This window comes from Atractosteus spatula, chromosome 1 (genome assembly GCF_055471065.1).
Source record: "Atractosteus spatula isolate fAtrSpa1 chromosome 1, fAtrSpa1.hap1, whole genome shotgun sequence".
Lineage (NCBI taxonomy): Eukaryota > Metazoa > Chordata > Actinopteri > Semionotiformes > Lepisosteidae > Atractosteus > Atractosteus spatula.
In genome coordinates, this window is record NC_142706.1 from 10,596,020 (window position 1) to 10,614,546 (window position 18,527).

The 18,527-nt window shown below is 37.8% G+C and overlaps 1 protein-coding gene across 4 annotated transcripts in view; it reads right to left on the reverse strand.

The window, feature by feature from the left end:
• The window catches only part of palld (palladin, cytoskeletal associated protein), a 129,404-nt gene extending 112,144 nt beyond the window's left edge, over window positions 1-17,260 (reverse strand). For 3 of the 4 annotated variants that reach the window (XM_088922252.1, XM_088922244.1, XM_088922228.1), the window contains exons 1-2: window positions 17,092-17,260; window positions 13,861-14,853 (exon numbers count right to left, since the gene is read on the reverse strand). In XM_088922252.1, coding sequence (XP_088778378.1) covers window positions 13,861-14,852 — 992 coding nt within the window. In that variant the 5' untranslated portion in view covers window position 14,853; window positions 17,092-17,260. The remainder of the gene's footprint in view (window positions 1-13,860; window positions 14,854-17,091) is intronic. The other variant, XM_088922236.1, reaches the window with a different exon arrangement.
• Between the last annotated feature and the right edge of the window lie 1,267 nt (window positions 17,261-18,527).

Below are 18,527 nucleotides of genomic sequence, written 5' to 3' on the forward strand. Positions count from 1 at the left end.
GCTGAAAGATTAATTTAAGGAATGTGAATACAATGTAAAATTAAAATTACTCTGGTTTTATATTCAAGACCTTATGTCCGTTAGCACTGTGAGAAACTTTTCCAAAACTCCCACTGGGTTAGATGTACATCCTCTTTTTGCTGTTAATGAAATACTTAAGTCTAGAACTGTTCACACCTTATTTCTGATTGGCTTCCTGAGTTTGAAAAGAACAATATTTAGTCGGTTGCTATGTGATTGAGAAAGGCTGCCAAACAGCTAAATCAATGCAAGTGAACCTGCATCTTGTCGATAAGCCTGACAACTGTTTGATTGAAGTGTGATGATAAGGAGGTCTATTGTTTCTCTGCCATTTTTAAGGACTTCACAGTGAACTTATCAGCCCAGGAAAGTAAGCATTAAGACACCTTTCTACAAAACATTAAAGAAAAAACACTCCTTCCGGTTAACAAATGCACGCTATGATCAGCCTTTCTTCTCTCGTGCAAAATCTGCTCCGCCTTTTTCTCTAGTGCCAAGGAACAGCAGTCCCCTTTTTCCAGTACTGTAAAATAAAAACGACTCAATCACACATCAATGTGATGTTCGGATGTGACAAAGCTAATATCTCTGACATTTCAAGCTTTTGAAAGCAATGACAAAGGCACCGCTAGGATGATACCAGAAATAGTCAGCAAACCGCTCTGCAGAAAACAAACAGATGAGGTAGCTACAGTGTAAATGCAAGCTGTACCTCCCTTCCAACAAGCACTGTATCTCTGTTGATTGCTATTTAATTCCTCGAACTTCAGTGTGTGCTAATGGAAGCTCTTAACAGTAGGGATGACAAGTAATTTGGCCCCAGCTGTTCAAAGCCATAATCATTTCTGATGTCATTTCTAATAGCTGTACTACTATATATATATATCATATGTCATACACTAACTCCTCTTTTCACATTTCCTCTCCTGCATCCTCCTCCACCTCCAAGGTATTATGCTACAGATACTCAATAAACATCCACAGAAGCATCTTATTCTTGGGTGTCACTATTCCTTGTGAAATGGTGATTGGGAAGCAGGACAATGTGCGATTTTAAAAGAAATGTGTGACTTGGTCCTCTTCAGGCAGTGAAAAGCTGAAAATACCTCTGCCAGAACACTCCCCTTGAGCTCATACGTGTAACATTTGTGACAATATCTTTGTGGTAGAATTTAATTTTTGTAAAATAATATATGCACATTCCTCCTGATGCTGTGGCATACTATAAATAATAATCACATGGCTTTTTGTCTCTATCCCCATCTCTTCTCAATGAGCATGCTCTGTTTTCTTTCAGATCCTCATATTCACCCCTGATTTAACAGTCTGAAAGCACTCAGGAGAACAGCTTACCAACAGATAAAGCAGCTGCTTTAGGTAACAGTTCATCCATTAACACAATGCATATTATTGCCAACATTTACATTAAAAATGAACTAAAAGAGAATATAGAGAAAAGCAAATCCAGTGGCATACACCGCAGGCAGTCATAAGCAGAACTGTGATTGTGTTTCACCTGCAAGAGCCTCTACCATTGTCCTACCTTATACCCATGAAGCAAAAAACAGAAGCTCACCAGAAGCAACCAGATCACCCAGACACAAGCACTAACAGTCTGCAAGTGAATACTCGACTTTATACCCTTCAATATGAGATGAGTGCCCTCTGTGCGCATTTTCTAACGAACTGAGAACAAATGCAGTATTGTTAGAAGTACTGATGGAGGAATTACCTGAGGAAGGCAATGGGTTATTCCAAAAACTACTGAAATAAAGACATAAAACGTTGGAGGCAAGCAGGAATAGTGCTTCACTACGTATAAAGGTATCAGTTTCCACGCCCCTGACCTTGAAAATAAAAAATAGGAAAAGTTATCTAAAATGGATCTCCCGAGTCACAGTCTATACAATTGTAAAATCTAGTTTAAACAATAGTTGTGCATGCAGAGTGTTTTTTTATTCTTAATCACAACCAGGGGAATACCTCAGGTTTTAACAGTACCTTCCTGGTTTTCATAGAAGTACTGGGGGAGCATTTCTATGAAACCGGTTTTGATAGCTGGGGATCACAATGGCTTTTCCATGTGAGCCAGTAATCAGCAGTTTCCAAGAGTACCTGATGACATCACCGAGCTCTGAAAGCATACAAAGCCCACACTCATGTGAGCACAAGGAAGAGTAGGCTACACCTGAAGAAGGCTCCACGGCCGAAACGTTGTGTTCTCTTTCTTCTTTTTTTCAGCATGGAATAAACCTATTACTTGTTCCTTTGCAGCCTACGCCTGCTGACGCAGCTCCCCACCTGAACTTCTTTCACTCAGACTGGTTGCAAACATGCAGAAAACAGGGGAAAAGAAAGGGATCAGCATTACAAATGAGCATGTTCTTTAAAGTGAATATTTGAAAACAAACTGTGATTGCTCAAACTGAATATATGGGTATAAATATTAATTAACTCTCTTTCTTATCACAGTGCTACAGTACAACCTCTCATTACATTGCTTAATATGCTTCGTAACCTGAAAGGATGTTCCTTCTAACCAATTAATCGATTACATTACTACAGTACATGAGAATATGGATTCCTTCAACACAAAATCAAAAAATTAATTTAAATTGAATGTTATTATGCGATTTAACTGAACCCTGCATTTTTCTAGCTTGTATGTTACTATAAAGATTTGACTGAATATATTAGAATTAATTTAAATGAATGTGTCACAGTGGCATTATGTAGTGATTTTATATTTGCATTACCTGTAGAGCAAACAGAATTAATACTGTATTTACAGTACTCTCAGGTGTTAACAACAGCATAGGTTCCACTTTGAATGACTTTTTCTATATTTAAAAGGACTGCAAAAGTGATATAGATATAGTGTATACCTTCAAAAGGCATTATATTGTAATTCTAATCCTTCTATATCATATTGCTTGTCTTTCAACTGAAAGGATCTCAGAAGAAAGACTAATACAATCAATAAACCTTTATCCACTTCAGCACAAAGTCCCTTTTGTGTTATTTGATCATTTGTTTTAATAACATTTCCTGTGTTGGATGATTTCCAAAAGCAAGAAAAAAAAATTTAAAGCCCATGATTTCAGTTAGAAGAGTTTTTGTACAATTAAATTGAAATGGATGTGCTCCAATTTCCATATTTTGAGTGTGGCTGGAAACTAGTTTTATTATGCCACAGGCAAAATAATTATATATTTTACATAATTCAATCAATACCTTAACCCCACATTTTTTTAGTGCTGAGATAAGAGGCAGCTAAGCCATAAATCTTTGAGCTATCCATATTATCTGTTTTTGTTATCTGTCTGATATTTTTTGCCAAATAGCAATACAGTATAACATTTAATCTGTCTAGACACCTGCAAGAAGTCTGCCAATAAATAGCAAATGTTCAAACAATTATCTCATGGGTACTCAGGTTTTAAAACTGCGTTACTGTGATATTCAATAAAATAATAAAAATGTAAACCACTTCGGAGAAATTTCAAATTGATTTGCTTTCGGAATAAACATTGCAGGTCAATGTCAGGTTGGTACAGCAACTACCTGGACGTGTAAATGATGCCATCGATATTTCTCAGTTAAACCTTTTTACACATTATCTCAATTCTACTTTACAGCCTTTCAGCTGAGTATCCGGGTAAGTTTTAGAATGAGCCGTCCTTATAATGACTGTAATTCTGATCATATTAAAAGAATATCATATACAGTATGAAGAAATAATGACGCTTTCAGTCATTTTCAAAACTTATTAATTGGAAGCTCTACAAGACCTTAATGAAAATGGAAACGCACATATATTTTAGTACATTACCACAATTCATAGTGGTAGTAAAGTATAAATCTGTAGGAATGTATGGTTACACAAAGACTTGGTCATTTTCTTACAGTTCCATGGTTCATAACTCATGTGTCTACTGTAATGTCTCACACATGGGATTGTGAGATTCCCACATACACATGGCATGCCTTACATTCTAAAACACATACCCTAAAACCTCAGTCATTAGGCACTGGTATAAAGAAATTCCACTATTGGAATACATTACTTACTCCTTGGTTAGTAATGAAATCCTGAATACTGGACTTTAAATTGAAAATGAGAAAGCAGTCTGTACACATGCAAGGGTAATATGATGGTATCACAATGTAAAACTAACTATGGGCAAAACTTTTCTTTTTCTTTGAAAACTAAGCACAGGCCTGTTACAACAAGAGCCTGCTGTAACAGAAAAGTAGCTTAAAGGAGTGTAAGTGCTGTGGCGCAGTGTAGTGTTCTCCGGCTATACGGTATCTTCTCGTCTGCAGAAAGACTAATGTTACAATGTCTTTACTTGCTTAATGAGATGACTCACAGCAGGACTATTTATCATTCGCACAGCCATTTTGACTCCTGTTCAGATAAAAATAATGACTTTTCTACATCCATCCATTTCCAAACTGCTTTACCCAAAACAGGGTCTCAGGGTAGCCAGAACCTATCCCAGCAAACAATGGGGGCAGGACAGAGTACACCCTGGATGGGACGCCAGTCCAGCCCAGGGCAAACGCAGACTCTAACACACATACTCGTGGTGGTCTAGTGGTCTGCTGGATTTCACATGTTCTCCTCGTGTGATGTTCACCTACAGCAGGTTTCCTCCCACTGTACAAAGACATACTGGTAGGTTAACTGGAGTCTGGGGAAAATGGCCCTTGTGTGAGTGTGTGTTTGTGTCTGTGTGTGCCCTGCGATGGACTGGAATCCTGTCCAGGGTTTGTCCTTGCCCTGTGCTCACTGCTTGCCAGGATAGGCTCCAGCTGCCCTGCGACCCTGAGTTGGAAGAAGGTACTGTATAGAGAAGAGATGGATACTTTACAGAAGGATGGGGCTGAATGAGCTGGTGAAATGAAGTGTCTGAGGGACAGAATAGACCAATATCCATCTACAGGCCTCCTTGAAGCGTGACTTGGCATTAAACAAGGCTTAGGACTGCCTCTTGTTTGTAACTGTTTTGTGACAGTCTGAAGGGATGTAGCAGAATGTGTGGATGCTAACAAATGTTGTTAAAAATAATGACTGTACTGTAAACATAAACACATTGAAAATGCATTCTGGAAATGATCATTTTTCCTAGTCATCTAGTACTGTCGTGTTGCGAAGCCTGGGGAAACATTATTAATCCCTATGGAAGTTGCTTTCATTGCCACTGGGTATCAAAAGAGGCTTAACACAGAAAATTAAATAAAGATCTCCAGTATAAGATTAAAAAGATAAAACCATAAGGTAAACCTCAAAAACTAGCCACAACTATGAAACATCTAGCACACATCCCAGTTTCAACTGCGGTGTCCATCATTAGGCCTGCAGGGTTAACAGGATGGTTACTCAACAGCTAAGAGACAATGAAAGAGTTTCACCCAAATATGGGGTCAGAAAAGCGGTTTAGCAGGATAAGTCATTACCAAGAGAAAAAACTGAACACAAAATTCAAAATTCAGTTAAAAATTGAACTCAAGAAACTGGTGACTGTGGCAGAAATGGACTAAAACGAAATAATACCCAAGTCAGTAGGAATGCAGCACCCTCTTCTCACCTAGGTATGAAATTTGGTGACGTTACCAGTAATGGCATTTGAATGACGGATTTGACACCCCGCCTGCCAGACAGAAGATGAAGCGTGCACACCTGTTTCATTCCGTTTTCACGATTTTTCACACAGTGTCGTGGTTCTCGTTGGTCACTATTCTTTTCCCTTCAAGTTTAGTCAACTGTCCTGACAGGATACAGGTTTGTAGTGTGTTGAGGAAATTATCAGATCAGATGAGAAAGTTTGAGGGGTTTTGGCGACTGGTTAGTGAAGTTTCTTAAAGCGTTTTAATTAAAAAACGAGGCTTTAAAAATGGAGTAGCTGAAGGAATATGTTGACTGTACAGCCATTTGTAATCATTCATGAAAATGAAGTTTCAAAACCCACTTCAGCATGTGACTAATAAAAACAGAAATTAAATGATTAAGGAAGACTAAAATGATCATTTAGTGACAAAGGAATACTATTACATTATACACTAACTATACATTAAGAGCATTTAAGGAAATAAAGTATTCATTAAAATAAGAATTTTTGAGACTTAAGATTTTAATAATATTTTATATACAATGGAAATCTTGTGTCTGCATAAGTATAAATACTGTAAAAGGGTTGTTTAACAGTTTGAGAAATATTTTAAATGAAGGTTTAAGAGTGAAGATACATTCAAATGCACTTTATCTTAAGAATGAAATATAATACAATTGGGCAAAAACAAATGCAGTCAAATATGCGATAAAACTAAGTTTGAACAATGGTAGAGGAATAAAAGAAAAACAGAAAAAGTCTTAAAGCACTGAACTGTAGGTTGTCAGAGATATAAAATATAAGAAAAAACATTATTGATTTAGGTCTGGTCTAGGACTAAAGTTCTATTAATGCTAGAGATTTTAAAAAAAGCAATTAATAGTTGACCACTAGGAATAAATTATTAACTGAGTGCCATTTTAACCATACTATGGATCAAAATTCATATAGAATTACTATCTGTCTTAACACGTAGTACCCCAACAATAATAATAATAATAATAATGGATCAATAATTAAGTCTCAAATGAAGTATTAACAATATAACTGTAACAAAAATCGAGATCAATGTTTAATGGTATTTGTAAACCTAACCCTAGCTTTCCCTAAAATTCAACCCTTGTCCTAATGCAATCTCAACAATAGCTTTATTGATTAATTATTGTTAATCCCACATTTACCTGCGAGAAAACAAAATGTCTTTAGAAGAAAAAATATACGTCCAAGAGGCTGAAGATGACATACAGTACAGTATACAGCGTGATAACATATAAGCATCTTAAATGATTGCACTAAGAGTTTGGTGAAGGGTTGCAGAAGGAATTTGGTTAGTGCTTCAAAATATACTGTATATGCAACCTAAAAGTGATATTTACACTGAAATATACTTAAAGTGAATGTGTTTGAGATGAGAATTGCCATCAGGACTGAAACTACCACCTTCTTACACCCAGGATTCTGCACTCATCCACAATTACAGTATTCTATCTCACTTTACATTTACAGTACATTTCAAATATAAATTTAAATATCTTCTAAAAGGGAAATTCTGTTCAATTTTTTACTAAGCAACAATATCACTATAATGACTGCTGCTAGCTTTCCAAACTGTTTTATTTAATTTTTGAGTCGCTCACTTCTAATAAAGGGCAGAACACTTCAAAGAACTATATTCACCGCTCATTGTTAGCCTCAAGTATTCTGTATTGCCTGCGGCAAATAAAAGGGAGGCAGTCCCAATTTCTCTGACCAGTTATTAAGTCTCAGTAACAAAATGAATTGCCCATATCGCAAAAGTTTACAAATTCCCAAATTAACCACAAAATCGGGAACTTTGTTCTGCACAGTACTGCACAGTTGCCATGCTGTTCCAAACCGTTGGTCTCACCAAGGGCGAGAGCGAGAGTTTGAGGAAATTGTGACGTGAAACGGCCCTTCCTGTTCATTAGTCACTGTAGTGACTAATGTAATGCGATGTATGAGGGAATAAGTATACTGTAGGTTGTGCAGCAGATATTTCACCACAGAGTTAACAAGTAAGTAGTATTTGTCAGCAACAATAGTTCTACTGCATTAAAAGAGACACAATATACATAATATAGTACAATATAACAGCGACGCCTCAAGTTGTCGGACATTTTGTTGCCTCATTCTTAATTGCTGACAAAGACGGCAATATGGCGTTGAGCATACCTGGAAATGTTATTGATTTTGTCGTGTACATTGGAGGTTTTACATGTTACTGTGTACATTTCACTTTCAGTGTGGTTTGAAATGCACTCATTAATGCTGATTCTAACTACAAAATGTAACAATACCATTACAGTTCCCCCTTTAAAGCTTTCTTCTTTAAAAACACAACGAACGCTTTGTTCATCCTAGAAGCTTACTGACCTACTTCTCTGTAACTGACTGATGCTCACCAGTACACGCTTGAAAAGACCTGGGTGGGTGGACAGCATCACTCCATCCAACAAAAATACCATCACAGTGTTATTGCCAGAAGAACAGAAAAAAACAAAGCTACATTTTCCCTAATTTGACACAAATAAAAAATGACTATGTAGAGTTTCAGAACTGATGAAGAGAAAACAGAAAAAATGAAAAGTTCCTGGACTCACTCCCTACACCAACTCCACACCCGCTTTCAGAGAGAGTTTATGCTAGCTAGCCACTAAACCATGTTTAGAGAGGGGCCCCAGGAGTACTTTATTTAGATCTTAAACAGAGCTAGCATTTTATTCTGTGTACTTGTTTTACACTGTCTTTGTGCCTTTTTTCCCCCAAGGATCCCAAATCACACAATTCTCTGTGTAATGAGCCCCTGTCTCGCTTAGTGCACTAATTTAAAGGTGTCCCAAGACCATTGTATGGGTCGGCATCTTTACGATTTTGAATTCTTGAATCTGGTCTGCACTTAATCTCTGCTCCAGGATAAAAAGGTTGCCAATATCTGTCCATGTACTCTTCAGACCTCTTCAGACCTGGTATTTGCATAGGTACTCCTTTCAATTTGGCCTCTAGAGCAGCAATCTTTTTTGTATAGTGGTGCCCGAAACAAGACTCATTAACTCATTGTGTAATCTTAACATCACTTCCCTTGAATTCTCAGGAAAAAAATAAATATTTGATGGGCCTCATCATTACTTCACCCCATCATTCGAAGTACAGTAAGGTCTGAGACAACAAATTTTAAGGAGAAAAATGCAAATCCTCCATGATCCTGTAGTAGATAAAGTGATTTGAAATTCGTTGTTTGAAAGAATGGAGGGATAAATTGTGAAAAACTGTGCTTTGTAGACACACAAAAGGTCAGAGGTCTGAAAAAAAAGAATGTTACATAATTACACGGCTTTTTTTTTTTTAAAAAAAAAGAAATTTCCCTAATTAAAGTTGTCCATTCAGCCTCGAGGCCTTTCCAGTGCCTGGCCTTCATGAATGTCATTGTTCTAAAAAAAATAATGTCAGGGCCTCTAAAGGCACTATCGGGTTTTGTTTTTTGTTTACGCAGTGATTTTTTTGAAAACAGAATTTCAATGAGCCCCTTTGTACAACTTGGCAAACAAAGTCTTCAGTAAACATTTACAAATACCAGGCAGTCATCAGCGTGACAAAAATGCTCTTCTAGCTAAACTTTAGTCATGAAATAAAATCATCTTTAATTCACTTCGGCCAATGACAAGAACGCCACTTGCCTTGGAATGCCAGCAGATCTCAGATGGGGTGTTAAACCATCTGAGAACAAAACAATCTTTGTTTCGTTCCTGTGGTGATGGTTTGTCATTTGAAGCCTTTGGCAACTGTGTGCAAAAAAACCCATCAAACTGGGTAAAAATGCAAATTGATGGGAGCTGTCAAGTCACGGGCAGTCTGCCCATATGTTCACATATCATAAAGTAAAAAAGGGAATTAATGATCAGAAACTTAACATAGACCTATAACCCTTGTTCACTCATGCAGGACCTGTTTCCCTGTTGGGAAGTGACTCATTCCATATTAAATTATTATTCCCACAGGGAAAATAAACTCCTAGTCCCAGGCCAAAGTATTTGGGCAGTTAAAAAAAAACTGAGAAAAACATGCAAAGTTATTTCTATGTTTTTAATGGCTCAGCTGAATGATAAATCAGGTTTAATTTTGTTATAGTAGTATGTATCATGTTTTCAGAATGCTTTCAGGAGGTGAATCTCTAGTAAGCGTCTATCACTAACACCAACAGAATGAATGGAAATAAGTTCTGTATGAAGTCTAGATTAAAACAACAATGAAACAAACATAATCAGGACTGATGTTGTTATACTGTATGTAATTGCCCTGATGATCTTTATTATTTTAATTTGAATTACCCTGATAATGTAACAATTTACAAGTTTTCTAAGTATATTCAAATGTTTAATACTACTAAATACTTAAGTAAGGTGACATGATACTTCCATTCGAAATGCCTTCAAAGACACTGACAAAGTGGACCTTTTCAGAATAAACAATGAAACACAAAGCAGGAGATAAAAGTGGAACCTATGTGGAAGTCCATTAAAAACAGAACAGGAATCATGTCTTAACATAAAGGATTGTGGGGATATGGAACAGGATGCCCAGCTGTGTTTTTGACTGTGGTTTCTCTGGTCGCTGATGCAGGTTGGTACTCTGGATATCACATCAGCTGGATATTTTGAGATCACTTACAGTAGCTACTAACTACTGAACAAGCTTCAGTAGACAGGACGATTGGCCCCCACTCGTTCAGAAAATGTGTTATGTCCTAAAGTAGTTTAAAACATCAACAAGGTGCAGCTAACAGTTATTAATCAGAAATGTTAGGTGTTGAAGGGAATAAGTGTAGACCAACACCTAAAAGACAGTATGTTCCAATATAAAATGTAGAACAATATATTTCACGGACGACCGTGACACATTTGGTAAAAAGGTATGGATTTAATTCAACGTTTAATTTTTGAAAATATTTTCATATTTTAAACCTAATTTACGCTTAAATTATATTTAGTGACATGGCCACACAGCTCCGATATACTGTACTGCAATATATGTCATTCTCTTAAGGCAGGTGGTGTCTGCTGGAACTCTGAATCTAAAAGCTACGCTTACAGCAGGTTTTCCAGCTGTACACTGGTTGAAAACATTATACTTATCTTGTTGCTGGTCCATGGGTGGTGGCTCTTAAAAATAGCCACCAATCTCCTTCACTTCACGTCTTTTAAATTTGAAACCTCGATAACTCTACAGGGAAAGCGGTCTAGAAGTTAAATTAGAATCAAATTAATGTCATCTATTTACTCTGCTGTGCAATCTCGAAAGGCATTTACTTTATTGAAATTAAAAGCATGTTCAAAACCAGACTGCAAGGAAAATGTTTTTTTTCTGTCTGGTTTTGAGACGTAAAAGAAACCACAGGCATTGTGTTCAAAAGCATTTCATAGGATAGGTGTGCGCAAGGACCTACCTTTTCGTAGCTGCACAACTGTACCTTGCACTTTCCCATAATCTAAACTTTTGATAATAATCAATGCCCCCGAACTATTTCCATGTCAAACCTTCGCAGCAGATGTACTGTATGTTACCAACAGTGAGGTCCGGATTCTGTGATTTTGTTTCTGATGAACTTTTCATTTCACATCCTGTGCTGCCCCCTGGCGTTCCTGTGTGCACTGACACCCATGGCTGATGAGGAATCCCGCTGAAGACCTTCATGACAAGAGTGAGTTGCATCTACTCATGACCATGAATTTGTATGTCCACGCACTTTTGTATGAAATTGAAAATCTATCTGAAGTTTGATAACTAGAATAACCTTGTTTCCTGTGAGGGTCATTGTTCCTCGAGTCTGCAGGAATGCACACAGCTGTTTCAGCTATTGTGCATCATATCACAGCTGAACATGACTAAACACACGCGTTTTTGATCCAGGAGTTTTTTACCAATATATTTTGCGTTTGTTTAGTATGCAAAGATGGGATCTGGACCAGGGCATTTTCATTCTGTTGAAGAAATTGATGCCTCTGACAGACTTTTTCAGATTTTTCATGTTTCATACAAGTACTGTATGTAAGCTTGTTCATGGCTTTCTAAGAAGTCTTAATAGTTTTGATAAGATTTATAGTAATATTCATCTTTAGCCATGTTGTGGTTCTTGTTTCCATTCCGAAATACCAAACAACTAAACTTGAAAATCCTATAGCTTTCAAGAGATGATTTCAGCCGGTTGAAGCTGAGCTTTTCCTTAAAACAGCCATGAAAATGAAAAAAAAAATGAGTAACCTTGACCGTCAACACTAACCTTTGCCCTAACTGCTCACAGTTAAATTACTTTCCCACGACGATGTCCAATTTCAAACATTGCAGCTATTGTTTAAAACCTTTGATACAAGCCCCTAATCATAAATCTCTCGTGTGCCAAAACAGTGCTTATAATGTCCAACATTTTCCCTGAGGATTCATACTTCAGGACTGTGTCACAGAACGTTTTTACATGGAGAACATTAGCAGTACCTTTTAACATCTGAGAATCCCAAAATAACATTTTTCTTTTAAAAGACACAGAAATCTATAAATAAAATCATGTTTGCATGTTGAAGACTCCAGAAGTGCAAAAAGCCAAACAAAAGAAAAGGTTATTTTTTGTTTTGCTTTGAAGTGCCACTATAGCTGGAGCATTAAACCCATCTCCGGGACAGCCTTGTGACTTCTGGTGTTCGTTCAAACCTGAGCAGTCAATTCAACAATTCAGCTAAATGTTTTCCAAATTAGACACATGTAGGAGTTTTGATTAAGGTCTTTTACACTTGTTCACACAAGGTACCACTGCCTAAAAATCACCCAAGAGCCTGGTCTGAAATATTACAGTTATGACTCTAATTAAATCATTAGACCTGCTAAATAACATGGTAATGTAGGCAAAGCAAAACCCAGAAGACACTTGGTCCTCCAGGAACTGAGCTTGAGACCCCTGCTGTAAAGTAAAAGATCCAGTCAGTGTCTAGGACACATACTGTAAGCTGGTTTTGAGATGTGAAAATTGAACTGTTTCCTTAAGACAAGGCATACCTAGATATTCAAGACAAGGCAGCAACAGTGTGCTCTAAAAATCCTGCATCATCGCATTCCTTGTTGGGGTCTTGCTGACGGATGCCTATTTATATCAAAGAAGCTGCCCCTTGCTTCATTGCAGCAGATCCTTCCTGAAGCGCATTTGAGGGTAGCTATCATTCCTCCATTTTGTTCAGCTGCTAAACATGGTCTTCCTGTCACCTAGTCTAGATCCTGACAAACAACACGGCCCACAGCAGGTGTCACATACTGCCTGCCTGTCAGCTTCCCTGTTTTTCTGTGGTCTCCCTCCGAAGTGTTATCTGCAGAACTGGCCTGGAAAATGTCACTGTGTCTAGGGATATCTCATTGAGGCCTAATAAAAAGTGTTCTTAGAATTCAGTCCGCCTTTTCTAACAGAGGCTGCTATTTTTGCTGGATATCCACCCAACAAACTGACTCTCAGGATATGTTTAACTACATATCACTGTAAATGTGCAGAAATCAAATTTGTCAGTGAATTGATTGCATTCAACCACCTACCAGTTTCAAACTCAATCACGAACAAGTGAAATGAACATCTAAGATGGCTTATAACGAAGTGAAAAAAGCTGTGAATAATTTGATAGTTTAATGGCCCTCAAGTGAATTCACTGTATTAATGTGTTTGTTCATCTAGCAGTGGGACCGTATAAATTAAAAAGTATTCTTGCACCTTAGGGATGTAGCCCCATTCAACACTCTTTGAGCAAGGTAATGCTAGTGTTGTGAGATAAAGGCCGGAATTAAATCACAATTTCAATTGTCCAACTGCCAGAATCTGCTTACGTCAGGGGCCTCCTGCTTTTGTCTAATGAAATTCTGTCATCAGGTATGGAATATATTTGTGATCGCTGATCTCATTAACAATTGTATCTTTTACAATAAAACCCCTATGTTCTATAACCGTGTAGCACATTCCGACGTTATAAATAAAAACATTAGCACATAGCGAGGTCCCACAACACTAATGTGAGACCTCTGTCGTTATTTAAAGCGATCTCAGCTAAGCTTTTCTAAAACAATCTTCAGATAAAGTACACCGTGATGCTCAAGCTCCAGGGCTTCACAGTTAAATATAAAGATAATGCTTTAAGACCCAAGGCTTAACTCCACAAGACAGTGTCCAACAGCCACCTACTTGACCAGCGGTTCAGGATTTCCTGCAGCTCGGCACTCAAGTTGGACGCAGCTCCCTTCTGCCACTTCCTGGCTCCTGAGTTTCTGGGTGAAGTGTGGTGGACCAGGAGGGCAAGTGAGTGTGTTGCTGCCTTCTTGAGTGCTTCCACCTTGGGCCTCTGATGTCAGAGAGGGTAGGTTTTGCCCCTCTGGCACCTGCTGATCTCTGCCCAGCGGCTCTGCCGATACGCAGGGTGGCAAACTGTGATCCTTAGGAGACAGGTACCCGCTGTCTGGAGATGAGGAGTCGTCATCTGCACACCTCTCTGGCTTCGTAGAGCCTCTAAACATGGCTGACAGCTCCTCAATGAAAGAAGCCGCTCGGCTGCAAAACTCATTCTTGGACCCCGCGTCACTGTGGTACAGCTCCTGGTGAACAAGTTTCGGTTTGTCCCTTTTGTATTCGGAAAGGATCGACTTCTTTTCTGCCACAGAAACGTCGTTCGGAGCTTGAAGTTGGTTGTCCGTGTTTGTTTGCGTCTGGGGCCTCTGACTGCTGGTGTCCTTGTGTAAATCATAATTATCCAAAGCAGGGCTTCTGGTCTGGGGAGAGTCCAGAAGCGTGTCCCCAGAAGGTTTTATATCCACAAATGGAGGGGTTTTGGTCTCTGGGAGCGAGGCGTTTTCAGTCGTATTAAGAAAAGGAGTGTTGAAGAAATAGGAAAACTGCTGCTCTTGGCTTGGATCTTGGGGGCTTTCAGCAGCAAATGCCTCTCGAGCAAGATCAAGGCTTTTATTGATCTCGTCCTGGTTGAGAAAAGCCGAAAGCACAGAGAAGTCTCCATCAGTGTCTCCCATTTCCGCTAAAGAATCAAAGTAATGTTCACTGTGTGAGGAATCCTCCGACAGCACAGCACTGTCGCTGACATCCTCCTGTTGCCTCCTCTCTGCAGAGTATGCCTCCTTTAACATCTGAGACAAAGGGACAGTGTGATCACTGCTCCCATCCTGCATCCTAGGACACAACGCAGACACATCAGACCACTTTACTTGATGGACGATGAAGACTTTGCTTTTCGGGGTGGTTTTACAGGTACTTTTACAATTGAAAAGGCGTAATAGGTAGGACTGCATCATACATAGTAATGGTTTCCATTACAGTGTTTTAGGTTGTCTGAGGCAAAGAAAATTCAACAAAAAGAAGCAGATCATTCTGCAAAGCGTACGTGATAAGAAATTGCTTTGGATGATGAAACAACTAAACTTACCACTGTAATAATGACAAAAGGAAGCTCTTATGCTGACATAAGAAATCTTCATAATGACATTTCACTCTGCATGTACAGTATCAAAGGGTAGAAGTAGTGATTGTGAATGACAAAGCTAAGGTACAACAGACAACATGGTGGATTGCTAGTATTGATGTTGAGAGCGTCAGTGCACTTATTTCAATACCCTTGGTACAATTCAGACTATCATGCACAGTGCCTTGCAAAAGTATCACCTTCCAGTGATGTCCCATTTTGTTAATTTCCAAACACATACATATTTTTTTAAAGTGAAGTGATTATTCTTAATCAAAACCCGAATGACCAAATGTCAGAAAAAAAAACTCTAAAGAAAAACACGAAACCCAAATCGCACATCCCTTGAAAATAATGAATTCTGAACGTTTACATCCGTGTAAAACATTTTGGACATTATCTATTTAAAATGAACCTTTTTTAGTTGAGTCTGAGTAAGAAAGGATATTAAAACCTGATGACTAATAAATCCGTTAACAAAATTCCAAACTCAAGCCACTCATGTTGTTAACATAAAAATAAACATAGCATAACATTTAATTTCATCTTTGTGTTGGACTGCACACAATTTTTTTTCACATGAACTTAAACGATTCCTTTCCTTTGCAATAAAAAGCATCTGCCATCCTACCTTGTTGATGACAGTGTGTAACTTCCTAATTCTCCTACCTGCTGTACTGTATTACTAAGATGTAACACAAACACAAACACAACAAGCGTTGCTTTCACGCTTTGTAATGAAGTAAGGAAGTCTGGAAAGTTCCAATATTGAGAGGGCGAGTGTCTGAGCTTTACATTCTTCCTGTGCAGTGTCACATATACCAGCTGTTGTTATTTTTAAGACTAATTGCAGGCATGCAACACAGGCTTGTTTCATGCCCTTCCTGTTATGTACTATGTAATGTGCTGTTCAGAGAAAGTAATAAATTATTGATTTGGAAACAGAAAAGAAGTTGTTCACTGTTTTTTTCATAATACCTTTGTTCAAAGTTCTAATACCAAAGTTGGCAGGGAACAATTTGTGTCAAAGATGAAGCGACAAAAGGTATTAAAATATTCATATACTTTTTGAAAAATTAAATATTTTCTATCTATTGTCCTTCACTTTAAGAAACACATTACCTGGCGTATGGCATACGACAGCATCCAAATTGTACTTAAAGAATTTAACTTTGACAGAACGTGTCACCATGCAGTGTGCAAGTATTATTATTAATATTATGACTATTATTTCTAGTACTAATCATAATATAAGATATATTTATTGAAAATTGAAAACTTGAACTATTTCACTCCTGAATAATTTAGAATTAAATGTATGTAATTACAAACCTTAAAAAATGGATACCATGACATGTATCCATTTTTTGTAGCATCATACAGTACATTAGGTATCACACTTTTTGACTTACAGTACAGTGTCTATACTGGCAACGCTGTATAGCCAAGATATGAATACTGGTGATTTGCCACCACCTTATGGCCTTGATTAGTTGTGATAATTGATTTACAATGGTACTGGATATCTTTCCAAATGTAATGTATGAATGGAAGCACACTATGTGCTTTAACTAAATCCCAGTAGGCTATCTGGGCCATTTTCTCTGTATCTGAAGTTTCATTTTTTCTGCTGCAGTAAAAAAAAGCTCATTTGTCTATATTCCCAAAAGTAAAAAATGCTCCTAATATATGAGTCCACTTGGTGGTACTTGTGCTCATTTAACTGGTCTGTGCACTCTTAGCAATTAAACACAATACATTAAAATAAGTATGTTAATAGGGATAAGTGCTTTATTAACATATTATTTTTTCTATTCATTGCCAACAGTGTCATGTATTTAGAACAAATTTATTGGATTTCAAACTTCTAATATACACAGTATATAATACAAAAATGTAATAGTTTTTCTAAACAGTACATTAAGCAAATAAAAATGATAATACATTACCTTCCAGTTTGAAAGACTGTATTCAAAGTTAAGCAATTCCAGTGGAAGGGCTGGAAAGACACCACTCTCTATTAAATTTTGTGACTGCTAGTAGTCAGGTCTAAAACTGTTAGCAGTCCACAGCAAGCAGGGTGTTCTGTGTACCCTGCAAGTTACATCTGTCCTCTGCAACAGACTTCACTCTGGCATCTATATTTGGTAGCTGTGCTCATATTTCATCTGAGTGCTTGTATCAGGAATTTAGATAGGAGAGACATGGGGGGAAAGGACAAAGTGAAGGGCCTTAAGGCATTTTAGACTCGGACCCTGAAATGCAATTAGATTAAGAACTTCAGATGCCATTTATAACAGTTGAACAAAGTTGATGTACAGATGCTTCATTAAAGCCAGTCCTAATTACCCCCCTCTTTCATGTATCAAGAAAGCACGACAGGAATGTTATGAATTAATTAGCTGTGTATTTGTAAGGCTTTTTTTAAACTGAAGCCACAGAGGCTTTTATCTAAAGTACCCAAAACAGATAGTATTTTACTTACTAAGATATGACTACTGGTGACAAATTGCCTTCAGACCCTGTTTCCCAGCAATAATTTACAACATGTATTATTTCCATATTATTCAATGGTAAAAATCCTGGCATTCCCCCAAAATTGAACGTATGCACTGTATGTTTTGTAATTAAAAACCAAAATCACAGTATTCCCAACAGTGCTAAATTCCTATTACATTGATTATCTCTTTCCTTGATAGCATCTTGCTCATTGAACTGGTCTGGACACTCTTCGTAAAGAAACAAAAAAATTAAATAAAATAAATAAATTATTATTTAAATATAAAAAATTAACACAAGATCTACAGGTGCCAATTACAATGCTTGAAACTAGTGCTACACTGTAGGAGTTCTTTACCGATGCCAATTCTTTATTGATAAATATTAAAATAGATGAACACAATAGGACAAACGAATAGAGACAAGTGCAGGACTGTGAGTTACGGAAGCTTCTGCTTGTGAACTGGCACAAAGGTAGCAATTACAAGAAGGCTGCCCACCTAGGCAGGGCAAGAGTGTTTTTTGGCAGGGGTAATTCTGACTGAAAAGTCCTCTTCCAGATCTGCTCTGCTCGCTGCTCATGGGAACAAGAATAGAAAAGGTGCCTGTGACAGGCCAGCCTAAGAACAGACTGCAATAACAGCTGACCCACCACTGGAGGTTGTGAAGAAGATATAACCAGTAGTGTGTTTGGTATACAAGTGGTGTGCATGGTACTGATGGGGGCTGGCTGACAAGCCTGTGAATAATCTGAAAAACGAGGATGAACTCGGAAATAAAGCCTCTCGGGCCTTCATGAGTCTCGTTAGTGTGCGCTTTTGCGTGATCAGATCCATAGGACACCTCTAACCAAGAGCTGGGTCTGTCACGGCACCCTATACGTAGT